The 26,365-nt window shown below is 43.6% G+C and overlaps 1 protein-coding gene across 1 annotated transcript in view; it reads right to left on the bottom strand.

Annotated features, from left to right (window-relative positions):
* Positions 1–2,453: 2,453 nt before the first annotated feature.
* The window catches only part of extl3 (exostosin-like glycosyltransferase 3), a 37,548-nt gene continuing 13,636 nt past the window's right edge, over positions 2,454–26,365 (bottom strand). The window contains exons 2-6 of the mRNA XM_030109630.1: positions 10,983–13,623; positions 9,462–9,589; positions 7,671–7,815; positions 7,447–7,575; positions 2,454–5,991 (exon numbers count right to left, since the gene is read on the bottom strand). Of these exons, the coding sequence (XP_029965490.1) occupies positions 5,782–5,991; positions 7,447–7,575; positions 7,671–7,815; positions 9,462–9,589; positions 10,983–13,121 (2,751 nt within the window). The 5' untranslated portion in view covers positions 13,122–13,623 and the 3' untranslated portion in view covers positions 2,454–5,781. The remainder of the gene's footprint in view (positions 5,992–7,446; positions 7,576–7,670; positions 7,816–9,461; positions 9,590–10,982; positions 13,624–26,365) is intronic.

The following is a 26,365-nucleotide window of genomic DNA, read 5'->3' as shown; positions in this document are numbered from 1 at the left end:
CTACATGCTGCAGCGACGCTTACGAGCTATGCTTTGTACAGTTTGTTTTCATGCAAATGACAAATATGCAAGATCCAGCGATTGCAGTGATCGTGTTTTGGGAGTTCCACTCGTCTCTTCTTTGAAGCACTGAAACCCAGTGGTCTTGCATAACTCCAACACACTGTGCATCTGACGCCACTTTAAGCGAGAGGAATGCAATTCTTTTTTTTTTTTTTTATGTGCTCGTCGAGTCTCCTGCAGAATTGGACACAGCTCCACATGCCACTGAAATCAAAGAGGCAGCTTCCTTCTCCTGTGTAACACAGACTGAGCCTGTTTCACCATTCAGCCTTCTGACAACTCAGCCATGTTCATTCATGTACAAACACGGTGCTTCCCGCCGAGGAGGAATATGCAAAGAGCCCGCGCAGCCCAGTAAAACCTGCGAGCCGGGAGAAGACACGGCCAGGGGATCAGTCGCAGTTTCTCATTACAGCCAGGGTGGAAAATGTAAAAATTAAATAAAGGCAACAAGTGAGACAAACTGTGACAAACTGATTTTACCTGCAAGGTCTTGATCTGGAACAAAGCCAAGTTTGAACTCATCTGAAAAAGCTGCCGTGAGTCAGAAAATCCCGCAGATCACTAAAAAAAGAGAGCAGAACCGCACCCATGCTCCAGTGACACCCCACCACCCTTTTCCTCGGTCTCCCCCGTCCTGGCCATGTCCTGAAGCCACACCTCGTCCCTCGTCCCGCTCCGACACTCATTTTCCCCACAAAGCCAAACTTTATCCACCGGGAGATTATATTTTTTGTTGTTGCAGGATCTAATGAAAACCACATGCCTCGCATTCCTGCCCGATGCACAATTGGTTTACTGCAGGAAGGGGGAAAAACAGACACCAGAGAGCTTTTTCTCACAGGCCACAACACCAGCACTGGTAACCACTGCAGAGGCAAACAGGGGTCCGGGGAATCAGTGAGGGCCACGTTTCGTCATTAGTATCAGTCAAATATGAGAAACATGGCTGCTAACAGACTGAAAATAACAATTTTCTCAATTTTAGGTATTTGTTTGATATTTCTCACTGATTTCTTCAAGTAATTGATGTTTTTATCTGGTTCAAAAATGGTTGAATTAACCAGGCTTCTTTGCTATTGTATGTCGGAATTTGGGTGAATATCTCAAAATCTTGAGACTGATTGTTTAAAAACACACCCTGAAGCCATTCGCCAATTAAGACGTGTCCTTCAATGATGATTCATTGAACTCCGAGCGGTGGGGATCTGCAAATGATCCCACCTGACCACGATAAACAACTCTCACGCAGGCAGTTTAGAATCCCTATTTTTAGACCGTGGGAGGAAACCAGATGCATTTCAGCAGATCATGTGTTGGGAGTGAGGTTCAACATAAACAAACAACTTCTTTCATAAATATGTAAGTTACATATTAACACGAGAATCTTCTACAGGGAACAGACATTTTAAAAAAGGAAATACAAAGATCTAATAAGAACACAGACACACACACCTTTTTGCTTCGTTGCAATGACTCTCCACAGTTTGAGCATCATGCGCCACTTCTAATTACTATACACACAAAAAAAGCTCTAAAATTTGCTTGGTGGATTATTTTCCTCACGAAACCGAAAAGTTGAACCCCCCCCTTTGGCACCTCACGTGTAAAGACCATGCATTTGTGGGATGAGCAGCAGAGCTTTCGTTTGCTGCGGACTCTCGTTTTGAGGTTCTGACATTAACCCTGACCTCAGCTCCGTCGATCAGCCTGGGCGCGCTTTTCGTGCACGCTCGCCTTGGCCGACTCGTGACAAACGCTGGCTTCACAATGAGTCCACGCTTTTTTTTTTTCCATCCCACAAATGCATTCTCCATGCAAATGTGGAACCAACTAAAGATAAGTGCGCAACGAACCTCTCCCTAAAACACTTTTTGTGACGAGAGCCATCGTTGCATAACAGATAATTTCACCAAACCCCAGTTCAATTCCTTTGTGAGAGTAAATTGTTGACGGCGACGTGCAGAATGCCGGTTGACTGGTTTACTAACCTTAATAACGAGTCACACCCAAATACTCTAAATGCAGAACAAGTGCATGAATGAATGTGTAGATGCAAAGCAGAAACACATCTTAAGAATGAGTCGGACGACCATATAGTTAATTGAGGGATTTATTTCCATTCATCTGCCCTTCATTGGTATTTGTGATGCTGCCTCCGGCGTGTTGCGGCTCAGGCGGCGCTGCAGGCGGCGGCGGCGGCGGCTCTGGCTCAAGCACATAGTTTCACTGCTCTGTACACCTTGCAGGGCGGCTGCAGCCTTCTGGACAGAACTCATCCTGCTTCCAGGCTGTGTAAAACCAGCTGTGCCCCGCTCCCTGAGGGGCGGGGGGGGGGGGGGGGGGGGGGGGGGGGTCCACAACCACAGACGAGGGAGAAACAGCAGCTGATTCAGACCTGAGGCCCCAGGGCCGCGTACTTAAGAAGCTTCTGGAGCTCCAGTTAAAGGTTTTTTTTTTTCCTTCTTCTTTTTTAAAGTTTAGTGCAGCAAATGAAGACTTGGACTGGTTTTTGCACTTCGACTCTGGCTCTCAGGTAAACAGGTTGGATCCAGTATTTATTTATTTTTTTTTTTTTTGGTGCTTCGCAGCGGGGATTAGGAAGCGGCGGCCGCCACCCGGAGCCAGCAGAGACCTGGCTTCAGACGCTCCTCAATTAGTCTGCAGCGGATCGTTGCTGAAGCTCAATTTACGAGGCTGCGGGTTACAGGTCGGCGCTGTTAACTGCCAGCCGTCGAGCTGCTGCCAGGTCAGTGAGTCTGAGACCCCCCCACCTCTCCTCCTCCTCCTCCTCCTCCTCCCCTCACATGCCACAGGCTGGCCTTCCTCCTCAGAGATGAAATACATTCCACGACTCAATCGGATCGGGACTTCTCTGTGATTAGGAGTAATAAACTACCATGTCTTGTCGTTTTATTGCATGTCTTTATCAGTTATTTTAAAAAAAAGAAAATCCTTTTTTTTTTAACAATATATTCAATAAATATACAAGAGACATGGATTTATGACTTTCTGCTTGGTAAAAACATCCTCACAGAACAGACTTTTGGGGAACCACACTAATTTGAATATATTACGTAAGGAAACTTTTCCAGTTGAGATTACAAGGTCAAATGAAGGTCGTAGGAGTTTACAATACACGACGGGCTGGCTCCTGGTTAAGTACCGTGCGGAGGGGATGTGGGGTGTACCGGGCTGCATCCCTTCAGCACGCGCGCTCACACTGTGCACCCTGCAAAATGATGTCGGAAAGCAGCAGACATCGTACCGATTTGGCAAAGAAAACATTCATCGAGCAATGATTTACAAAAAAATAAAACAAAACAAAATAAAAATAAAAAAAGAGACGCATGAAACAAAGATGACCGCACTGCTGGTGGGCTGGCATGAACATGATCGGACACTTCTAATACTTGAGCTCTAAAACAAAGAGAAGAGTTTCACATTCTGGCCAATATTTGCTTCCTGGATTAGAAATCAATCCCATAAATATCGAACAAGCTGCAGTCTGCAGCCGGTTAGCTCCGAAAAGCTCCCACAGCTCGGATGGAACGCATTAAGCCTCATTTATTTAATCTGAACTGAAATGAGAGAATAAAAGCGAGAAGTCGCTAGTTTACGAGCCGGACCGTTTCTCCGGCGAGGGCCATTAACTTCCTCGCGTCTCCGCCGGTTGCCAGGAAACCACCGAGGGACGAGGCCGACGCATCCCTCCCGCTCTACAGTAAGTGAGTGATAATGTGCTAATCAGCGGGCTTTAGTGGCGCGATCAGGCCGCGTTACCTTCTAATGGAGACGGAATAGTTCCCGGTCTTTATGCGGCGCTAAGCTAAGCGTCTGCAGGCTGAAGGTTCGAAACCTGCTTCTCTGTGTTTCTACTCCCAGGTCAACTCTGATGGATGCTGTGCTGCATCAACTCCACAAAGACTTTGCATTTATTGATTAAAAAAAACAAAACAACTACTTCTAAACCGACTGAAGAGGCTCCTAAATGTTCTGGATTACAAGGGATGAAACTGTACCGAGCAGGCTGATGCTGTACTGGGATCAGAATACAAGGTCAAGACTGAGGGAGTACAAGTTCTGCTTAGTGCCAAATTTCAGTCAATCAAGCCAAAAAAATAACTTTATAAGTTAACAATTCAGAAAAAAAATACTTACACATTGGCATTTTTCTGTTTTTTTTAAACCAGTACAATTTATTATGATTATAATAAAAGCATTTAATTTGATTACTAACAAAAAAGTTAAAATTATTGTAAGAAAAATAGATTAAAAAAAATTCAATAGGTAAACTCAATTGTTCAAAAAATATATTTTTGATTAAAAAAAAAAAGGTCCAGTTGTTGAAGATAATTTGCCTCAAAAAATTGAGAGAAACATAATTTGAAGATGTATTTCTCGTTATCTCATCGAGCCTGAAACCTGTTTATATAGAATTTGAAACCTTACTTTAGAAATTCAAAATCAAAGAAAAAACTCATCTAACGTATCTTGTTAATTCAGAAAAGCAGATCAGAAGACTTGATTCCTAAATAATTAGTCTAGTTAATTAAGAGCACAAGAAATGTTTCTTACAATAAATAAAATTTCCCGTTAGTAAAACAGAGCCAAATATTTTTCCTACACAATGTCTTGTTAATTTAGAAAAGCGGAGTCAACGCGTGCATTTCCTAACAAAGTAAAGTCCTTTTCTGTTCATATTTTTTCTGCATCAGAGAGGAAATGGCTGAATTCTTCCCCAGAAAGCAAATATGTGTCTGTACCAAAACACCAACTCTCCTCTTTTCCTATTTACCACCATCCTAACAGAACAACTTGCTGCATAAATACAATTCTAAGTAGATAGATGACCTATTTATTGTGATTTTGGCAGCGGTGGCTTGACTTTTTCTACATTTCAACATGATTTCTTCCATCTTCGAACACGAGGAGACACGATGAGGGCAGACTAAATGACGGACCAGTGGCTGGTTTGAGGCATTATGGTGACCGCTGGAGTGAATTCCCTCGTGATTCTGCTTGAAACATGACTGGGCCGACCTGTTTGACTCCGACCTCCCACAGACGGAGATTCTGGAAGTCGTTCGCTCCATATAGAGATTTTTATACATTTAAACAACATTATTTAAAAAAAAAAAAAGTTCAATAAAATACTTCCGACCATCAGTGCTTCTCTCACGTACATGTACAAGAAGTACAGTCTAACGGTGAAATGGAAAGAAGAAAAATAAAGCGTAGTGGCAGCCACGTACCGTCGCCACGCTGGGCTCTCGGGGCTGAAGTCGCCGAGTCTTCACCTCTCACTTATTCACAAACTCCCCCTGGTCGGGCGGAGTTTCTGTACACCGGACACCCTTCCTCAGGTGCGCGTGACATCTGTAAGCTAGTGGTTGATGATGGGGCATGATCTAAGAAGGTGAGGAGGAGAGTGACGGCCACTGAAAAGGCGGGTTTTGTTGGCAGTGGTCCCTTTCAGCTTCCCACTCTTTTAAATCTTCACTGGAGTTATGGATTGGACCGCCAGCCGAGAGCTCTTAAGGTTAACTTGTCAGTCTCCTCGGGCAACATCCGAACCCAAGACTCCACCTTTTATTTTTTGTGCGTTTATCCTCGAAGTCCGCCCATCCATCTCCATCAGCGCTCTGGGCGGGAGCTGCTGTTCCCTTTAAATACTCCCAGTCCTTTGGCTCTCCGCTGTGTCACCCGGCCCCGATGCTAGATAAACTTGAAGCACTTGGTCTTGTCGTGGGGCAAGCGAGTCTTGAACAGCACCGAGTCCACTCGGAACTGCGTGTACAGCAGCGGCATGTAGCCGTACACTTTGACGAAGAAGTTGATGCACTTGTGGCGCTCGTGGAAGTGCGAGTCGTCGTGTGAGAGGGCCTGAGGGCAGCCGGGGCAGCGGAAGGTCCACCGGGATGTGACCTGCCAGGAAAAGCAAGGAGGGGAGCTGAGAGAGATCGTCCTCGGCATGTAGCTTCATGGAAACATCCAACTGCAGGTCTGATGAATATTTATACATATACATTAAGGAAATCCTTTCCTCAGAAACATCAAATTAGCATAGGAGGGGAAAAAAATCAAACATGTTTTGAACATAAACCTGCTGTGCAAAAGAAAAAAACACATCCTCACTGCTTTATTTGCATTCACGTTGCAACTTTTGCCTTTTTCTTTGGGGTTTTTGTATTTATATCGTGGTCTTTTATTCAAATGGATACATTTTATTTGTGTGCTTCAGCATTAAAATATGGGGAGCTGCATTCATATATGCGTATTTGAAGGCTTTTGCATTCATACTGCGATATTTTGTATAGGTATTTTAGGTTTTTGTAAGTCTCAAATTGTTAGCTGTTGCATGCCTGTTTGCTTTTTCATGTTTTTTGGGGCTACTGCCTTTGTGTTGAAGCGCTGATGTGTTTTCTGCTTTTGCATTTGTCTAATTGTCTTTCAGCGTTGGGCTTCAGTTTTGTCGTCGCCCTTCTGGGCCACATTCTGACACACAAAACACCAACCTAAATCTCAGGGCAGTTAAGCTCACTCAGTGCGTTAATAGGGTTTGGCTTCAGCAAATGTCACACTGGACTATTTATGAAACAGTATGAATGGCTCAGGAAACACTGCAGCTCCTTTCAGTTATCCAGTGAGCTTTTTTCAGCATATTTCTCTATTTCAAATTTATGAAGCCACAAAGTGTAAATTTAGTAAGACTCTGCTCTTAAATGAAGCCCCTGAATTAAGAAGAAAACTTTAAATTATGGTCTAAAGCAAGAAAACTTGCCTTTATCCGAGTTTGGATGTTGTCAGCTCTGCACAAGCGGTGTATAAAAAAGTAATTTATTTCCTTTTTTTCCCCATTTTGTCTTGTTTGGTCTAACATAGAGAAATACACTCCCAACAACACACACGCACACACATCCACCATTAAGGACTCCACATTCAAACATGCCCTAAATTCATTATTCACAAGGCTTATTCCGAGCAGCGAAACGCTGTCATGCAGCACACTCTATCAAAGACGTCGTCCTTAATTCCCCTCTGAAACACCCCTGAGTATTAACACCCCACTAAATCAAAAAGACCTTAAACTGCGGGCTGTGGTGTGGTTTCCGTTCCAACAGCTTCCCGGGCTTGATTGCTATAATTATTGGTCTAGCCATAAATATGCTCTCCGGTAATAAATGTCCTTCCAATAAAGATCCAGGAGAAAAATCGGGCTGGGAGCACAAGTTCGATCTGGTATTTTTTTTATTTTTCAGAATTTGTGTGGAATATTGAACCTGCCAGTTTGAGTAATGACAAAGCTAAGTGGGCAAAAATATCGCTGCACGGAGCCCGAGGGAGACACAAAGCCCGCGGAGCCGGGCGGCGCTCACTGACCTTGATGGGCGGCTTGCGTGTGATGTGTGAGACCAGGAAGTTCATGGCGATGTCTTCGCAGTTTATGTACTCGTCCACCATGTCCCTGATGGCCTGGGGCATCACGTAGGAGTACAGGTACGCGTAGTACTGCACGGAAAACAAGCGCCCGGGGGAGTTGCGTCAGCGGCTCGGATAAAATGTTGGAATTAACCGGGTTGTTTGCGCAGAGTCCGGGTTCTGACCTTGTGGAAGAAAGCGGCTCCGGTCAGGACCATGGAGAGCTCACAGGAGTAGTTGGAGTTGTAGAGCCACGACTGGTGGTTGATGTCCCAGGCGTGATAGCGCCCGGGGAATCCAACGATGCGATCTCGAGCCTCACGCCACACCCTGTGAGAGGAAAACCACAGAGAAAAACAAGAGCCGACAATGCATTTCATTCTCATTCAACAACCACGAGGGGTCAGGGTGTAAGACGACCCGGACGGGACACAGACACAAAACCATTTAGAGCTCGAAGACATTTCCACGATCAAAGTGGTCCCTTCCTGGTCTCCAGCCTCCAGGAAGTAAGTTATAGTGACCATTTCTCTATTGCTCTGGTTCCACCTGCTCCTCCCATCATGCATCATCCCCACTGTTTCCCCAAAGCATTTAAGGTGCTGCAATTTAAATCCTTCATACAGCTTGTTAACAAATTCCCGAAAAATCAGCTGGTTTGTTATCCGTACGACCAAATCCCATCTTGTATTCAGACCAAAGCAGAACTCTGAATATGAAAGCAAACACACTCTCAGTCAAATGGCAAGATTTAAAAAGTGCGTTTTATATTTGGACAAATACTGTAATTAGGACTGCTTGAAAATAAACATTTGATGCTACTTTATCATTATCTGTTGCTTTTCTGTGGCCATTAGTTCGGATTTTACGAGCGTCTCTGCATATGCCGTCTTCTTAAATCCATCTGCTTCAACCTGTCATCCAAATAAACTGTGTGGCAACTATTTTCCCCTCAGGGACCAATTATATGTCCATTCTGTTGTCTGCTGAGTGAACATGGAGGATTTTTTTAGGCTTTATTTGAAGACAAAATGTCACTTGTGGCTCATATTTACAACCATGTCACTGCGGAAAAGTCTCCGAACAAAACAAAACCAGAAGGAAAAAAAAAAAAAAAACTAAGTGTTTCAGTTTATCAGATAAGATAGGTGTAATCTTCACTTCACTCCCAAAAGAGGCAATTTATCGTCTCCGACGAGTTCATGTGAGACCACTTAAAACGCCTGAAAGCAGCCGCACTCAGCAGAGGTTTTTTTTTTTTTTTTTTTTTCCAAACTTCCGTGAGGAAACATTCCCGGCTAATTCTGGAGGAGTTTCAGATAATTCATGACAACTGACCGCACACACGCACATGTACACACACACACACACAGAGTGGTAGTTTCTGCCTGCCTGAACACGCTGCTGCAACACAAGTCATCCTCACGTCTGGGACTGGCGAGAGGTGGTGCACAAAAATAACCCAGCAGCATGTTTGATCATTTAATTGGTTTAAACATGGCCTTCACAGTCAGATTTATTAAAGTGGAGTCTGAGTACAAGGCTGTCGGCATATTTTCCTTTAATTTTCTGAATTTCAGACTGAAGTCGCTGGCTCAGAACTTCCTGTCAGACTCTGTGTTGTCAGGAATGTGAGGTTAATTTTCTGTACTTTTCACAAAGTTTCTTTTTTTTTTGTTTACCTGCATTTTTCTTTTTTCATTTCATTTCGCCGGGGGGGAGAAAAAGAAAAAGTCCTCGCTCTTCGGCTTATCTACTATTTTATTTTACAATTAGCCAGTAAAAGCTTGGGCGACACAGTGCCAATTAACGTTAAAGAGCTTAATGCAGGGAAATGTGTGCATTTGTGTGTCTTTTGCATTTGTAATTTGGTGAGCACAAACTACAGTCACACTTTCACTTTGATCAGCTTTTCAAAAGTGGGTGAATATTCAGTGTTGTAGGTGTGTGAACACACCAGCGTGTTCGTTACCGACCTGAACCCGAACATGATCTCATCGTGTCGAAGATGGGCGTCGTCGTCGATGGACAGGATGGCTTCGGTTTCTACGGCGTCCCACGGAAGGAAGCGGTTGTTGAGGCTATTTTTCTCTGTCCGAACAACCTGCGGGCACAAGGCAAACGGCTGCATCTCAGAAAAACCTTTGATGAAGAGACTAACATTACACACTGAGAAAAGATTATTTAGCTCAATTAATATTACAACTCTTCAAATTCAGAATCACGTATTGAAACGGGCAGAAGAATAAGCGTTTGAACAAATGAAATGCACTAGAAAGAAATCCTCTGGGAAAAAAAAAAAGGTTGAGTTGCTGATGCTGGTGTCAAATTACAAGCTCACAGCTGTGCATAACAGTGGACTTTCAAACTCACGGTCATCACTTTTCACGTTATGGTAAAAGGACTACAGAGGAGGGTGATCATGTCAAATAAAGCACATCTCTGAACTGCAAACGAAACGTAGCGGAGACAACTGCAACGTGTGACAAATTCAAGAATTTGAAAACTGCTGCTCTGAACCTGGAATGTGTGACCATCGATAACCTGCGTTTATCGACGTAGCTCGTCCCAAATGAGTAGAAGTTTCTTTGTCCGTTTCAGCCTCACTTCTTGCTGCAAAGTCACGTAACCGTGCGCGTGTCTCTTTCAACGGAAAGAGCTCCACTTCTCATTTTGACTGACAGTCGCCATGGATGGTCTTTGCCCTCCGTCTATCAAAATGATGGACAGCCTTCCCACATTTTCTGTCACTGTTAGAAAACACTGATGGGGAAATTTTGCCAAACACAACCTCTGCTCATAACTTGATTTTATTCAGGAAATACTCATAAAAAAAGAGCTGATACTTATCAGAAGGTCATTAAAAGAAAACTAAATTAAAAAAAAACAACCTTTCAAATGATTTGTCTACCCAACAGACTCAAAGTGGCATGTTACAAGGCAACAGAAAAATAGCAAATAGAAAAACCTCATAGCATTTTTGGATTGATTGAATGTGGGACTTCAGTGAGCAGATCAGATCAAAAATAACACACAGTGTTTCAGTGGCAGCAAGCAGCAAAAATGAAAACTGGCAAATAAAGAGCCCAAACAGTTGCTCACCTTTTTATGGAGGGGGAAAAAAAAAAAATCCATGTTATAAACGGTTTGAACAGAAACTACATGAATATTACATTTCCCAGGTCTAATTCAAAAGAATACATTTTATTATTCATGAACGTCAACCTTGTTCAATCCTTTGAGAAAAGCTGCTCCTGATTTGTATGTTCGTCCCACAGAGTTTCAAAGAGACGCTGATCCGAACGGCTCGGTGTAATCTGCTCGAGTAAACTTTGCGTCACATCTGACACGTCAGGAACACTGACAGGTTGTGTTTTAGCATTTCAGAGAGACGGGATGAAAAAGGACAAGCACTCCTACCCTAAATAATCCAACAGTGACTAGATCACTGTGACTGCATCTGTCAAATGAAAAGATTGTGCTGCAGAAACACTCACCACGATGGGCAGGCCGATGTCTGGCCACAGCAGGTCATCTGAAGGAGGTTTGGGTGAATTCCACACCACTACTACCTTATTGAGGTAAGGCAGACCGTTCAGTCTCTCCAGGGAGTTCATCAGCACCTCCTCCCTCTCGTAGGTCAGCATCACCACCGTGAACTGTTCTCTGGGCACGTTCCCACCCAGCGCGGCCTGAAACTCCTTCCCAGAGCCCCCGGTACCCCCGCCGATGGGCCTGAAACCAGTACCGGAGCCAAGGAACTTGGCTTCGGAAGGCAGAACGGGGTCGAGAGGAGTGTGGGGGAAAAGGTGAAACGGCCCCGGAGCCCGGTTCCAGGCCCTGTAGGTGTCTGCAGCCGTGTATGTGAAGTTGCGGAGAAAGCGTGGAGAGGCGTACGGGGGCTCCGTTTCCACCGGACCCAAATCCAGATCGCCGTTGTCGGCCAGGTTGGCGTCGGTCCCCGCCAGCTTCCCGGCTTTATGAGGAATCTCCTGGGCAGGCTCTTCTTTGATGGGTGCTGCAGGAACCTGGATGCTGGTTCTGATACTGGCCAGGATGGTGTTGAGAACATTTTCTGACGTGGAGAAGTAGGTCTCCCACAGGAAGCGGCCCTGCCGCCTCATCGCCAGCATGTCGTTGTCGGACAGGCTGCGTAGTAAGAAGTGTAGTTCTGTGACGCGCTGTTTAGGGACTAACAAAGCTGCTTCAGTCCAGCGGATAAAGTGATGGTAAGGTAGTTTGGAATGGTCCCCTAGAACGACGGGGATGGCCCCCACCTCTAAAGCCTCGAACAAGCGCATTCCACAGCCTGCTGAGGCCACCAGCTGTCCATCTCCTGCGGCGATCACCAGGGCGAACGTAGAGGCTTTCAGCACCTCTAGCCGGTCTTCCCGCTCCCCACACAGAGCCCACTCTGTTGGAAAACTGGCTCTTGGGTTCTTGCAGGTGAACTCCACCAGCACCTGATCTAAATGACTGTCCTGCACCGCCTTCAGGGTCCCAATGATCCGATCGTCGTAGTCCGCTGGGGGATCTCCTTCCAGTTCCTCCTCAAAAGATTGAGGCGGCGCCTCCTGCAGGCTGCTCCTCAGGGACTCCACCCGTTCACCCTGGAAAGTGAAGAGATATTTCCTCTTTACAGGAACTTGGGGGGGAACTTCAAGAAAGTTGGGCTCTGACAGGGCGTGAACTAGCGGGGACACAACAAGGTCGAAGCCCTCGCGGTACTGCTGCTCCAGAAACGTCGACTGCGCGACCGCTGCTCTTCCGGCGCTCACATTATACAGGAAGTTCTGCGTCATAGACTTTCTGGAGAGATGCACCAGAACGTGGTTATGTCCATCAGATCTCCAGTAGGGAAGGGCTTTTAGCTGCTTCTCCAGCTCTGCGGGGCTGGGCAGTGGAGAGGACGGGGACTCCTGCAGCTCTCCGACAAGCACCAGGTACAGACAGGCTATGCTGGGGTTGTCGGTAATATAGATGTTGCTCTTGACTGATGCAGCGAATGCTTGTTTCACCAGTGGATCAAGATAGTCCCCCCACTGATAGGTGCCTGTGTCATAGACATACACAGGAAATCCAGACGTAAGAGGGCAGCGCGCATAGTCGAAGCATGAGCGCAAACGGCAGGAGCGCGCAGACTTGGGTGGTGGCATTCCTTGGTCGTCCTTGTCTGGCAGTAATCTGACAGGTAAGGAAAGCTTGGGCTGATTCTGGGCCATCAGTTCTTTATACGAATGCTCCGTTTGACTAATGACATTCTTCAGCTGCAGCAGATCCTGCTTTGCGCTGTCGATGCTGCGCTTGCACGCCTCGATCCGAAGGTTGAGCCGGGCGATCTCACCGTTAAGGTCCTGCCTCTTGGCTTCCAGCTGCAGCAGCTCCTCGCTGACCGACTCGCGGATACGGCACAGGTCCTGCACGTGCTTGGCCTCGCACAGTTCACCGCCGGGCCGCGGCCCGAAGATGCGCTTGTCGGGCCCGCCAGCTTCGTCAATGGTAGTGAGGTAGTAGTGGGCGATGAGTGGGAAGAAGACCAGGATGAAGAAGAGCATGAAACTGAGCCATGTGAGACGAACGCGTCGCAAAACCCACGGCTGGCCTCCGACGCCCCCCACTCCGCCGTTTCGCTGCATCGTTGACCCTCTCAGTCTTCCCCTCGTCTTGAAAAGGAACTGTTGCTATGGGGATCTGCAGCAGCCATGTTCGACCTTGTCAGCAAGGCAGTGGGATGGATACTAAATCATCAACGCTGTGGTGTGACGCTGTCCTTCTGCAAAGGTCATCTGAGGTTGTTTACCCCCCTCGTAGGAGTCCTCTGGGTATTGGCTGGAGTTTGAACCTCACCTGTGCTCCAATATGTACTCTGATGCTCTGCAGTCCACACAGGCCAATGCCATTTCTGATGTGAATTTGAGCAATTCGCTTGAGCCTATGTCAGAAAACAACCCTGCATGTGGGGAGGGGGGCCCCTCGAAGGGCGATGCAGGGAAGCCATGGCTGCTCACAGGCCAGTGAGACATTTGGGAGGGCTGGCTGGGTCCATCTCAATTATCCTCACTTTCCAACTGTTCATGAGTGAATCCTCCAGAGACTGAAGCACAGAAAACTTCTCTTTCGTCTTCTTAACACAGAAACCTGAAAGAGAGAAGAGAATGAAAAGAATCAATGAGTGAAAAGAAATCATGATCACAACAGAAATGCACTAAATTATCCAAGTCTTCAAAATGTGATTAAAATATTGAGAAAGTATTGGCATTCAAAATCATTTAGCTGTTTTTTAAAGGAATTTCCTTCAGAATTGATCTTTTTGTGGTCTAATTTTTCCATCAGTAAGGGTGGAGAGCACACAGTAAATTCGCCGTTATTGCAATTTGAACAAGCCTGACTGAACTGTGGTTAATTATGGTCAAATAATAAAATGCATTAATGCTCTGCAAACTCAAAATGAAAGAATTTCAAATGTGACAGAAAAGCGTGAATATTTGTGATTAATTCACAGCCTTATAATCGACTGACAGCCTTCGTTATTTCATGCCTGGTGGCCACAATCAGAAGTCAGAAGCACAAAAATGAGGGAAAATTTGCTTACAAAAAAAAAAAAAGAATAAATCCCGAGAGTGCTGCGTTTCTGAAACCCTGCTGTGGCTACTCCAGATTCAGTCACACACAAACCTGATCAGAAAAGAAATTTAAAAGTCTGTGCTAATGAGAAGTCACACTGTCACAAAAAGCATTCCGCTTGTGGATTTGATATTGCAAAACCCTAGAAACAATTTAAGACATTCCATGCTCCTCTCAAAGTATACATTCAAGCACAATGCATTTGTGTCATTCTCAAAGCTGCTCTTCACTCATTCGGTGTTCATCAATACTCAGAATCCATCCTCACAGAGACGATAAGGTTAAAGGATGTGAGGCAACACAGTAAAGACCTCTATGTGTTCTATTTATAGTCGAGGCTTAATGAATAAGCCACTGTAACAGTTTCTGTAGAAAGACTGAAACACATCCTCTTTTTTCCCACCGCTTTGTATTAAAGATAGCTGGGAGTAGAAACAATATCTGCAGAATATCAGGAGACATCTTTTTCTTTCAATTTACTCACTTTCTGGGGTTGCAAAGAAAGATCAGAAAACAGCGGCGAGCCATCATGAGCAAACTACAAGCAGTCAGCAAGCCAACACCTCGAGCAAATCTCATTAAAGGCCTCCTCCTGCATCCTGACCTCGTCACCAACTCAAATTAGCGAGCACCCTCGATGAACAGTTCATCCCAGAGAGCAACGCACAATTATCTGCACAGCTTCAGCTCAACTTGCAGACGCAGAGAAAGGGAGCATTTGTGGGCTCCTCTAGATGACTGACTTATAAAAAAACTTAGAAAACCGGTTTAAAAAACAAAGGAAGTGTGCAGATGTCACGAAAAGATCACCAGAGGCCAAAAGCAGCACACCACCTCTGGAAGCCACAGCCGCTCCCCTACAAGAGGGATGAGCGCATCTGAAAGCTTCTTAAAATCACATCATGAACTGAGTTTTGGCACAGATCGTTTGTTTCTGCCAGCAGCGGGCGGCCTGACAGGAGAGCTCCGGCTGCATCGAGGCAAAGCACAAGCCCCGAGGATGTCAACCGATAGGCCAAGCGCCAGGTAGCCCCTTATCAAAAAAACCTCACCAAACCCACAACACTCGGAGCGGTTCAGACTGACACAGCCACAGAGGCCAGAGGAATGCAGGAGGTGTTTACCTATTCCCAACACAACAGCTCCTCTTGATAAGGATATGAATCCCCGGGCTACTGCTGGATTCAAACCTCTGTGGTTGTAACTCTTTCATTACAGCCCAGTTAGAACACAGCGCGCACCGATACCATCTTCAAAACAAACCGGGGGAAAAAGCCATCTTTCATTCTGTCTGTGTCAAGTAATCATTTCTCCCCGCTGCCTCCATGTGACTGGCATTTCTGATGCGTGGAGATTATCACGCCTCAGACTCTCCTGAAAAACAGCGGCTTGCAACAGAGGTTTTACTTCCACGCTAGAAGGACACTGAATTTGACGACAGAAACTGATGAAGATTCATATATATATATATATATATTTTTTTTTTTTCAATTTCAGCTGAAGACATGTTCAAAAGACATTTTAAGTAAAAACAGTAACTTAGGTTTTATTTGGGCCATTTGTTTACACCACAACAGCATTCTGAGTCCCTTATAAAGGGAGTTTTTGAAATGCCCCGAGGCTCTGTCTCCACCTGCACGGGAGAAAAATGCAAGCTTTCTGAAACACTACATTCACAGTCGGGAGATTTTCTGCCCATGAACAAGTAGCTCACCTACAACATCAGTAGACTCTAGAGAAGTGTGTGTGCTGCTCCCTCTTTTGAATTTAGCAGCACTTTTATTTTTTCCCCCATATTTATTTATATATATTATTTGTTCCCATGCCTGCCTTTACGTGCCTGTGCATGCCGGCATTAGAAGAAACACAGAAGCCGGTACCTGTTTACTACGATTTTAGTTCTCAGTGAAACTTTGGATGGCTCCTCTATGAATAAACATGATATCAAAATTACAACAATAAAACAGTATTATGCAAAAGTCCAGCAGTACTTTAATAACCACCATCTCAAAACACCAAAAAGTGGCCCTGTGTGCACGCTACAGTGTTTAATGTTTCTTTTGCTTTTCTCTGTACGACAATCAGGATCTTTTTTTTTTTCTCTAGACTTTCATAAGAAATTGTAAAATATATGACAGGTAAAACTATAAATCCCACCTGCCACTCATTTTCATGCAGCAGCATGTTTGAATGCATCATCAGTTTGGCAGCAGCTCAGGTTCCAACGAGATTTATTTACTTTGCCTTTTATCAGGCATCTTTATCTGCATTCATTTCATTCTTACAGATCCATTCTCGTCCCGCTGGAACTCAATTCATTAAATTTGTGGACAAAATTGTAGAAATAGAGAGACATGCCCTCATATTTTGCCCTCGATACAGATGAAATGTGAAATTCATAAAAACACAAGCAGGAAATCCCGAGAGGCTGCAACCTGGACAGTCTGGAAATAACAGTCTTTTTAATTGGACATGGAAACACTTGGAGGCTGTTTTTTGTTAAAGGAAAAAAAACAATTAAATGCTTGTTAGCTTCAGCATTTTCAGTAGATTATGCCCATTTTCATGAACTGTAAATCATTTACTCTGGTCAAAGCATGAAAATAATCCTTTTATAAGAAAGACAAGACAAAAGCTAATCCTTTTATTAAGAGAAGGCGGAATCATGAAGAGTTTGCTTTTCCTTTGATGCATGACTTCAGTTCTGTTAAGACCAAGTAACTCAACTGATCAGCGGCCCATCTGGATCTTATCTTTACGGCTAGTTTGAGAACATCAGAGCATGGAGACGCACATCATGAAAAGATATCTACTTTCACTGAATTTTTCTTTTTACTGTAGCACCAAAGCACAAATAATAATTAGCTCAACTGAAAACTTGTTTTTTTTTTAATGGTTGGAGTGATACATAAGCAAAGAGAACTGCTGAGAAAATGAAAATAATGATTAAAAGAAGACTCGTTCAAAATCCAGTGCATGAACGGACTGTCTGTGAAGTGCTGGGAACCTTCAAAATCCAAAATTAGTGTAAGAAGTTGCAACACTGGGCCAACTTTCTAGTGTAACTTTGATCATTCAGTTGCACAGTTGGCTCTAAAAAGCACCACGCTTCCAAAAATGTGTAACTTGCACCATAAATCTTGCATTAACCTTCAGAGACAGGCAGCTGCTGTGGATGGCGCCGTGATGATGAGTCCACATTTTTGAAGAAAATTTGTAATTATAGCCACAATTTAACTTTTTTTCTGTCTCTGCAAAAATCATGTAACATGTGGAATAGTGCAGAGATACGAAACCGTTATCCAGTGTGGTTCGACGGATTGATTCCAGTAAAGGTTCTCTGATCACGATTTGCCAAAAGCTTTGCCAAGATGATACAGGTATAACACTCATCAAGGGTGAGAAGATGATTATTATATGTATGCCAAAGCTCTTAAATATATATATGCAGCAACTGTAGTAGAGTGCAAAGCAGACCTGGGAAACTGCTCATGGCCTAAATTTCTGATGCGTTGTTACAGCTTTTGTCAACGTGCAAATTTACCTGATCTCTCTCTAAGACCCTAAAGGCTGGGAAGCGTTGCAGTAGTGTTTAGCAGCAAGTGGACATGGCAGCTCGTGATACTGCACCATATGTCTTCCAAGCATCTACTATTTCAATTTGTGCAGCCCAGAGAAAAGGGGGACTCAAGATGGTTTTTTCCCCATAGATATTTATATCAGCAGCCAAATATGAGCAGAAAACTGTATTATAATATCAATTTTCAAATGCTCATCAATAATGTACATAATGTGAACCTGCTTAATACACAAAAAAATAAAAAAAAAAGACAAGGCCACAGAGTAATTAATTGATTAGCTGATTAATTTACTAATCTTCCCAAAAGTTGTTGTGGAGAGAGGTCAGACATTGACTGTTTGGAAAGGCGTTCTAAAATATGATTAAACATTTTGACATTATGGCTTGTTGTCGTCGTCTTGCGTGTAAATGCATCCTGATCTCAGTCAGGATTAGGCATGTGCCGATATGAAAATTTGATATCACGATATTGGTGGCCCAAAGTATCACGATTCACGATATTATCACGATATTTGGCGCGTTGCTTTTAATACTATTGAAAATGCTCAAAAACACTGTGAAATCCATCAACATCTGTCAACAACACTGTGCATTTTAACATGCCTGAGCACATTTTGATAAAGTAGAGGGAAAAAATTAAACTTTTACTCTTGCCTATTTTTTTTTTCCAGATTCCATACTGAAAAACACCATGATAACAATGAAGTAGCCATAAAGCTCCCACTGACTACATTCAGCAACTACAACTGGACCAGGTTTTTATGAGATCAGCATAAAGCACAGAGATTTTATAGTGTTTAGTTTGGATAGAACCAGGAGAACCCTTCATTTGGCCATTTGGAGACCAACCTATGCCAAACTATAATAAGTAGGTTTATAACTTATTTGAAAGGAATCTGACTTTAAAATACTTTTAATTTCCACTACAGGAATCTGTATGCAATTCAGCCTTTGGCTCTGATATTTAGCCACTATATCATACATTTCTGCACAGTTTTTGTGCAGAAACTTATAATTTTGCACAGTATTGTGCACAGTATAAAATACTTTTTTTAATAAATGACTGAGCCATAGCATTTAGTTTCCAACTGAAATATATTTATAATAATAAAATCAATACAAAAATAGCCAATTATATGACAGGGAAAACAAAAAAAAAAAATCCCCTTTGCAACATGTAAACACATGAAGAAAAAAACAAAAACAATGTGCAATAAGCTGTAGAAACGCACAATGAAGATAAATGTGCACGTTTCAGAATAAAAAATTGCCAAATATCACAGAAACAATCACTGATTGTGTGTGTCGCGTGTGTCTCGCTCTGCGGTGCGCACTGCTGCGTCTTTTAGAACCAAAATGGCGGCGGCGCTCGTGCGGTTACGCTAAAAGATGTCTCCCACCTGGATGATGCCTCAGTCACATGTATCATATCGTATGAACGCTCACCAGACGCGAACTTTATTTAAATTCCCAAGATTAACGACAAGCCCACAAGATGGCGACAATAACATTCAGGCGCATGACGCGCTGTCACTACTGCAGAGGATTATGAAGTTAGTTTTGGTCAGAGGAGAGCGTGGATAGATGGAAAATGACCACAGAACGGTAAGGAAATAAAACATATTGTGTTTGGTGTGAATAGCTTTGAGATTTGGTGAAGAAAGTGTGTGAGAAACGTGCGAGCTGAGGCGCTGGCTGTGAAATGTAAAGATCGGTTTTGGGTTTGTTTTGCCGCTGACGGGAGGCGGTCGGCTCAGAGAAGATTATGCCTGGTGTCTCTTAAAGAGCAGCTTTTCTAGTTTCACGTGAGGCCCAATACGTTGGGATGGAGCACACGGATCTCTGGTTCTGTTGCGTTTTGTGTCGGGAGGTGCGCTGAGGGGGGCGGTACAGTGTCTGTCGGGCCGAACGCGTTAATGCCTCGTTTTAATCATCCTGGCATAAAATTACTTACTTTAGTGGTTTTCTATGGATCTGGGACTTTTGTGGTGGTTTGCAGTCCATTTTGCTGCAGAGGCTTTGACACCTTGGGTAAGATCAATAGCTGTTTCGGTAATGGGCTTGTCTCCAGATGAAACAGACGATATCTTGTAAATGACGTGATATGATAATCTCGGCTGTCCAATATCGTAAATCGCGATTATATCGTAAATTGGCACATCCCTAGTCAGGATAAGACATATAAAAGAAATCTTATATCCAACCTTTTCAGGTAGAAACGTCTAAGTGAGGTACTTTGAATTGTACAAAGAAGAGTGCCATATAAATTAGTTTGATTATACGTGTAATCCTGAGACGTACAACCGCAGCTGTGCTAAAACCCACACTTGTTTGTGTTAATATGCTTAATTAACATTACAAATCCTGAAATGTCACTAAAGCCCATGTGCACAAAGTCAATAATGAGGCCGTATATTCTGCAGCCCAGACGCAGAGGTAATAGTTTATGTGGGCGCAGTCAAATAAGGACACAGGGCATCCCGGGTCAACGTTAGTCAACACACCGCGGTGCTGTAAAGTAACCACAGGCCTGGTTTATGTGTCAGGAAGGTGCATATACAGTAGACTCCCAGGATACATGACCCTCTGAACGCTGACCCTCATCCCGCAGCTCAGCGATGTGCCTGAGGTGCAGAGTGACCCAGAGGCAACCATCACAACAGTGTGATTAATAGCTGCATGACTGCCAGTGTCACAGGGGGTAATGGCAGACAGATGTTGGCACACACTATTGCTAGGCCTAATCTGAAGCCAAAAGCACGCCGGCTTAACGCTCTACTTGGGGCAGCTTCTGGGAAACGGAGCAACATGCATACATGCACACAGAGCCAAAACTAAATCTCAATCTTTTCAGCTGGAGCTTTCTAATCTGCTGAATGTCTTCTCTCTGCTGCAGTCAGCTTAATCCGGCTGCTGTCTGCATGGAAAACACACAGGGACGTATTGATCGCCCTGGACTTACTTTGTGGGGATCAATGATAATGCCATCATTACCTACCGCCGCGCTCGCGAGCAGGTTTGGTGTTAAGCGCCTAAAGGGGCTGCTACCGAAGCAAATTTTCCCCTCGTAAGCAGCATATACATAAAAATGAGCCGTCGATAAAATATCTGCACTGGCAGGGTGTATCCACATGCCCGTCCTTGCCTGGACCTTACACAACACAGTGCGCAGTTTCGATGTTACAAAACGCCACTTTGCAATTGTAACCTAAAGCCTGCAGGCAAAAAAGGGTCACAAGTTTTTCCATACATTTTACCTTGTATAATAATAACCTTCCACACAGATGATGACTAATCTCTGTATATCTTAGAATAAATATTACATTTTTCATGTGGAAAATCAATACACATTTGATGTACAATGCAATCTTTTCTTCACAAAACAGAAAGCTGCAGGCCTCTGAAACTGAGCACTCTGTAGTCCTCTCAAGGGGAAGGAGAAGCAGAAGCACAGCCACCTAGCTGATGACCCAGATATAGAAAAAAAAAAAAAAAGCCTCCACATGGTGTGTACGCTGAGCAGGCAACTCAGCAATTTGCTGGTCAGGCCTATGAATAACCCATGCGGCATTAGTCTAGCTGCGTTAATTTGATTTAGTGGAATAAAAAAATGGAGCAGATGCAGTAAACACAGCTTTTAATAGCAATCAACATCAAAATTTCCAACCTGAGCCAAGTTCAAGTCGAAATAAGAGTGGGATGATGTACAGCGGGGCTGCACAATGATGGAGTGAACAGTACTTTCACAGCTGGGGCTTTTGCATGTTCTTCCTGTGCAGTGCAATTATTTTCTCTTGGTATTTGGGTTTAATTGCACAATCCACAGGGCCAGTCGAGACAATGAAATAAGATGGGTTGAGGGCATGAAGAGGAGTTTGGAGCTTCAGTTGCACATCAAGGTAAATCATTTAAAACTTTTGTCAAGACAGCTGTGCTGTTCTTGTGAAAGCCTAATAAGTTACTTATCTTTCCATGTAGGTTATCGAAAGACTTTGAGATGACAGAGGAGCTGTTAGTCAATGGGAAAGACTGCGACAAGGAGTGATTTGTTTATCGAGGTGAAAGCATCTCTAGACCAGCTGGGATTGAAATGGGACAAACTGGTCGATGTTGCAACCAGATTTCTGTCCAAATCTGACTGGAACAAATGCTGCACTTTTGAAGTGGTTGCAACATAGAGTGATTTGAAATGAACACAGAATGAGAATTGATGACTTTACATTGCATTATTCATCAGGTATTGTGCAAGTCGTTGCTAAAAATCAGCTATGTGGCGGTTTTTCCCCCAATCAGAGCACACAGTTAAATCACAGTTATGTTTGAACTGTTGGAGATCATGAAGTTGAGTCTAATGTCATCGACTACGAGACAGTTGTGAGACGGCTCGGCCTCGGCACGGTGTTAGAAGACCGCCGGACCTGAGAGCAGAGATTCGGGAGCTTTGTGAGAAGAAAGGCAATGACATCCTCGAGCTCTTTAAGATACATGCTGAAAGGAAAAACAGGATTTTGCTGTTAAAAGTGGTTACATGTGAGAGTTAAAAGGCAAAATATATGAAGTTGCGATTCTTTTTTTAAAGCCAAAAATCTAGGATTTTAGACAGTTCCCTGGCATAGTGCCACCACATTTTCATTGCATCATTGTATTGTTTAATTTCCTGTTTATTGCTTCCTTGACTTGAAATGATGCCGGTCTTTGAAAAACTTGCTCTTTTATATCAGGTTGTGATGTGTCAGGTAAACACGGAGATAATGAAGGTTATTCGGGAGCACTGCAGCAACAATTATGTTGTCACACAGTGCTAAATAACAATCCAATGCGCAATAGTATGTACTAGTATAAACTAATTTCCCATCCCTGCCTAAGCAGATGATGTGAATGTCTGTGTTTTTGTGTACTTTTCAACCCAATTTTAACCAGATGCAAAAGTGCCAGAAACACATGTATATCTGCACTTCTTTCCAGTAATGTTTCAGAAGCAGAGCAGCAGTTGGTTTGGTTTTCTTCTTTACTTTTGTGCTTTTAACAAGCTGCCATTCGGTATGATGTAAGGTTGAAATTACTAAGTGAAATACAATCATAGCCAACACAATCGCAGACATGAGGGATTTGTCTGACGGGGAAAAATATGTTGACATGCATGGAAACCTGATTTAATGTAGTTCGGTCAGCTTTTTGCAAAATGCATATTTTGAAATGTGTCTGTTGATGATAAATGTTGCACCTCCAGCTCATCCATGTTTGGGATGCAGTGGAGCTGAGCTCAGATGACTATGGGGAGAGATGCATCATTAGATGGTTAATACCAAGGACGTCTGGGTGAAACATATTCATGTTATGTCCAGAGGAGGACTGCAGTGGGTGCTGAGCTCCAGCTCTGAATGCTGGATCGGGGCTGCTGCCTCCGGGTTCCCACACATTCGAGGGGGCGAGCGCTTGGATAAATGTTTGAACAGCCTCTCTGCACACTGGCAGCACCTTCTAAGAACCTCCCGAAATTCCTCAATGAAAAAACACGGCGCACAAACAGAACCGACGGCACAACTATAACATGTTTTCACTTGGCCACAATCGATTCATCACGGGAGCTGCTGCAGCTCATGCGGAGCAAGGCGTGGGTGCAGCAGCTAGGACAGGCTGATGTTTGTGAAGAATGACATATTCTGCAACAGAGTTCAGAGTGAGAGCTGCTGCCGCTTTTCCACCTGAAAGAGGCATCTTACCGAGGCAACCTGAGGTAGTCAAGGTCCAACTACAGCTTGTATTTTTCAGAAAGGTCCAGGGTGGCAAGGAAATATTAAAGAGTTGGATAAGAACTTAATAAAAATAGACAACTTCTTCAGCTCGCAATAACAGTGATCATCAGTGACGCTTGCGACCCTCTTCTGTATGACTCACTGCAAAGTCAATCTGAAAACAAATAACAATCGACAACCATCATCTGCGATTTAACAGACTGCCTCCTTCATTATCAGCTCGTTCGAATGAAGCTCTCGTTCTGACTGCAAACACTGAATCTTTAAACAGCTCTGAGAGTCCACGGGTGTGCCGGCGGCTCGGCGAGATAATTTGCTGAACGCTGTTTACACTCCATCCACAGCTGATGAGGACAATCCACATAGACACAACAACTGAACTACAAACGTGATAAAGCTGGTTTTTCATGCAGACATCAATAGGAGTAGATCCACTGAAGATTAGGAAGGACGTGATGAAGATTCTCGTGTTTTACTGGTATGAGAGATCATATTTCAATACATTGCAGTTTCTGCTTTGACAGAATTGCAAATAAATATTGCTGTCAGAATGGTGAATGGAGAATTTTGAAAAGCTGCTGTGGATATTCAGTGAAGGTAGGATGAATCCCTACATGTAGCACCAACAACAATATCATCATGTGCATCATTTTATTTGAAATAATCATGAATAAAGCTCAAAATCTTTATAACAGTTTTAATTTCCATGCATTGGGAACACTGCACATTATATTTTAAATCAAAACATGATCTCATCAAGTATTTTCATTCATGTAAAGCGATCTATGATCCCTGGTGTGTGATAAATAGACCCAACAGTGGGAGAAACATCCCCATGTCATGATGCTTCTCCCACCATGCTTCACTGACTTTAGAATGCGCTGTACTGAGGGTACTGTCTGCAGCCCTTGGAAGCACAGGCGTCTAATTGTCACAGTGCTCAAAGACCATCTTTGATCACAATTTTTTTTTTTTTTCACCATTTCTTCATATTTTTTCATTTAATCACTATGATACTTCCTAAACTGGAATGACTTTGCTGAAATGATTCTCCAAAAATGGATGAATTAAAGAAGACTGACACTCTGAACTGTCCTTGAATGCCTCTCAGGCAGTGACAAACAAGCAGCTGCAGAACATCAAACCAGAGCAAAACTTCAGAGTAGAGAATTTTTTAATAATGCAGTGGTTTGAAGGAAAAAAATTAAACATAACCCTGAAACGTCCCTCTTTATTAACTTTATTTCAATATACAAGGTTATATCACTCTCAACAAGCACTCAAAGGCAAATCCGTAAGCAACCAAAAGCTAAAAAAAAAAATAAACATGAAAGCTTTACAGAAATAAGTTCCTCAACTTAGCAAAAAAGTTAAAATAAAATCGCAGGCAGACAGGATTTCATGCAGTATTTGGAATTTGAAAACAAAAAAATATGCCAGATGTGTGACTCAGAACAGGGATCAAATCCAAGCTAAGGTTTTCAATGTTTTCTTACGTTTCACATTTTGACATCCACCAATCCAGAAGCTATAAAGATATCGTCTCAAAAAGTACATGTTATATTTTTGTGAAGCTACACAAAAAGTCTGCATTCTGTATCGTTCTGGCACGATTCCTGTGCCACCACAATATTCAAATGAAATACACGGTTTTTAGTGTGTAAATGAGCTATCTTCCATGAGAATGAATGAGAGACCAATACAAGCACTCAAAGAGCATTGTTGCTGCTGTGACAAACAAAGACAAAAATCTATATTTTAATAATGCATTTGCGACAATGACAAAGCTTTAAATAGCTACATTTAGCACATTCAAACCAATGATGGTCTAAAAGAAAAGAGCCCAAGGACGAAGAAAGGACATCTTTGCAAGCAAATGAACACCAGTATTTCTCTAGTTTCAGCATTTCTCTTTGCACTTCCCCTTTAGTTAGCTGGGATTGGTTGTAGCGCCATGCGATCCTGCACAAGATAAAGTGGCATAGAAGATGGATTGATCGGTCAAAGGATGCAAGTAGAAAAAAAAGGTCCCAGACTGTTTATAATCTCTGCTAATGTTGGACTGCACTTAAATATAAGTAGAAACTGAAGCAGGAAAGCAGCTTAGATGTAAATGTGAATAATGCTCGCCCACTGCAGCAGACTTCAGCCCTCATCTGAGAAACCTGTCATGCCCGCCAGGGCTGCAGGTTACCCCGATGAATTATTCTCCTGGAGGGGCTGTGCCTCGCTGTGCCGGCAGACTACCGCTCCAATAATTAATTGTGATTTCATGAAGGAGATCGACGTGTGGTATTCCCTGCGGGGGCGAAGGGGAGGGGAGGACCGACGGAGGCAGCTGCAGGCGTAGGGCACCGTCATCGGGGCTGTGTGAGGGGAGCAGCTGTTCTAGCCATGGATCACAGCTCATCTGCAGACGGCTGACTGAGCCATCTCAAGGACTTTTCTTTTTTTTTTTTTTTTTTTCCCCACCGGCAAGCTACAGAGGTGACTGTGAGGCTGTGGAGAAGCACTCAGAGATGGAATGAAAAGTCAAAGAGAGCCCTGTGAAGGTTTCAGGCCACAATGACAATCATATGCATTTTGTACGAAACAAAGCTGTTTCGGATGGTCTTTGAAACGTCTTTTTCTGTACTGTAAAACACATAATTTAGAATTGTAAGGATGTTATGTGTAGGTTTGGGAAAACTGATGAGGAGACAGGTTTGCCCTTAGCTCTCCTTCAGAGAAACCTAAGTATGTGAGGTCTATGAGACTAGAAGTGGGTCGAAGTGTCACATTTACAACCTGTTCAGACTTCAGATGACTGCTTGCCAAGTGCAAATATGCCCTGCTGGCTCCAGCTGTGCCAAAGAGTGCTTAAACCTCACAATGAATACCAGCAGGATGAAGAAAACAGACAGAAACAGAAACCAAACTC

This window comes from Salarias fasciatus, chromosome 15 (assembly GCF_902148845.1).
Source record: "Salarias fasciatus chromosome 15, fSalaFa1.1, whole genome shotgun sequence".
NCBI classification, from domain to species: Eukaryota; Metazoa; Chordata; class Actinopteri; order Blenniiformes; family Blenniidae; genus Salarias; species Salarias fasciatus.
Note: the sequence above shows the minus strand (reverse complement) of the source record. Positions and strands in the feature narration are given on the sequence as shown.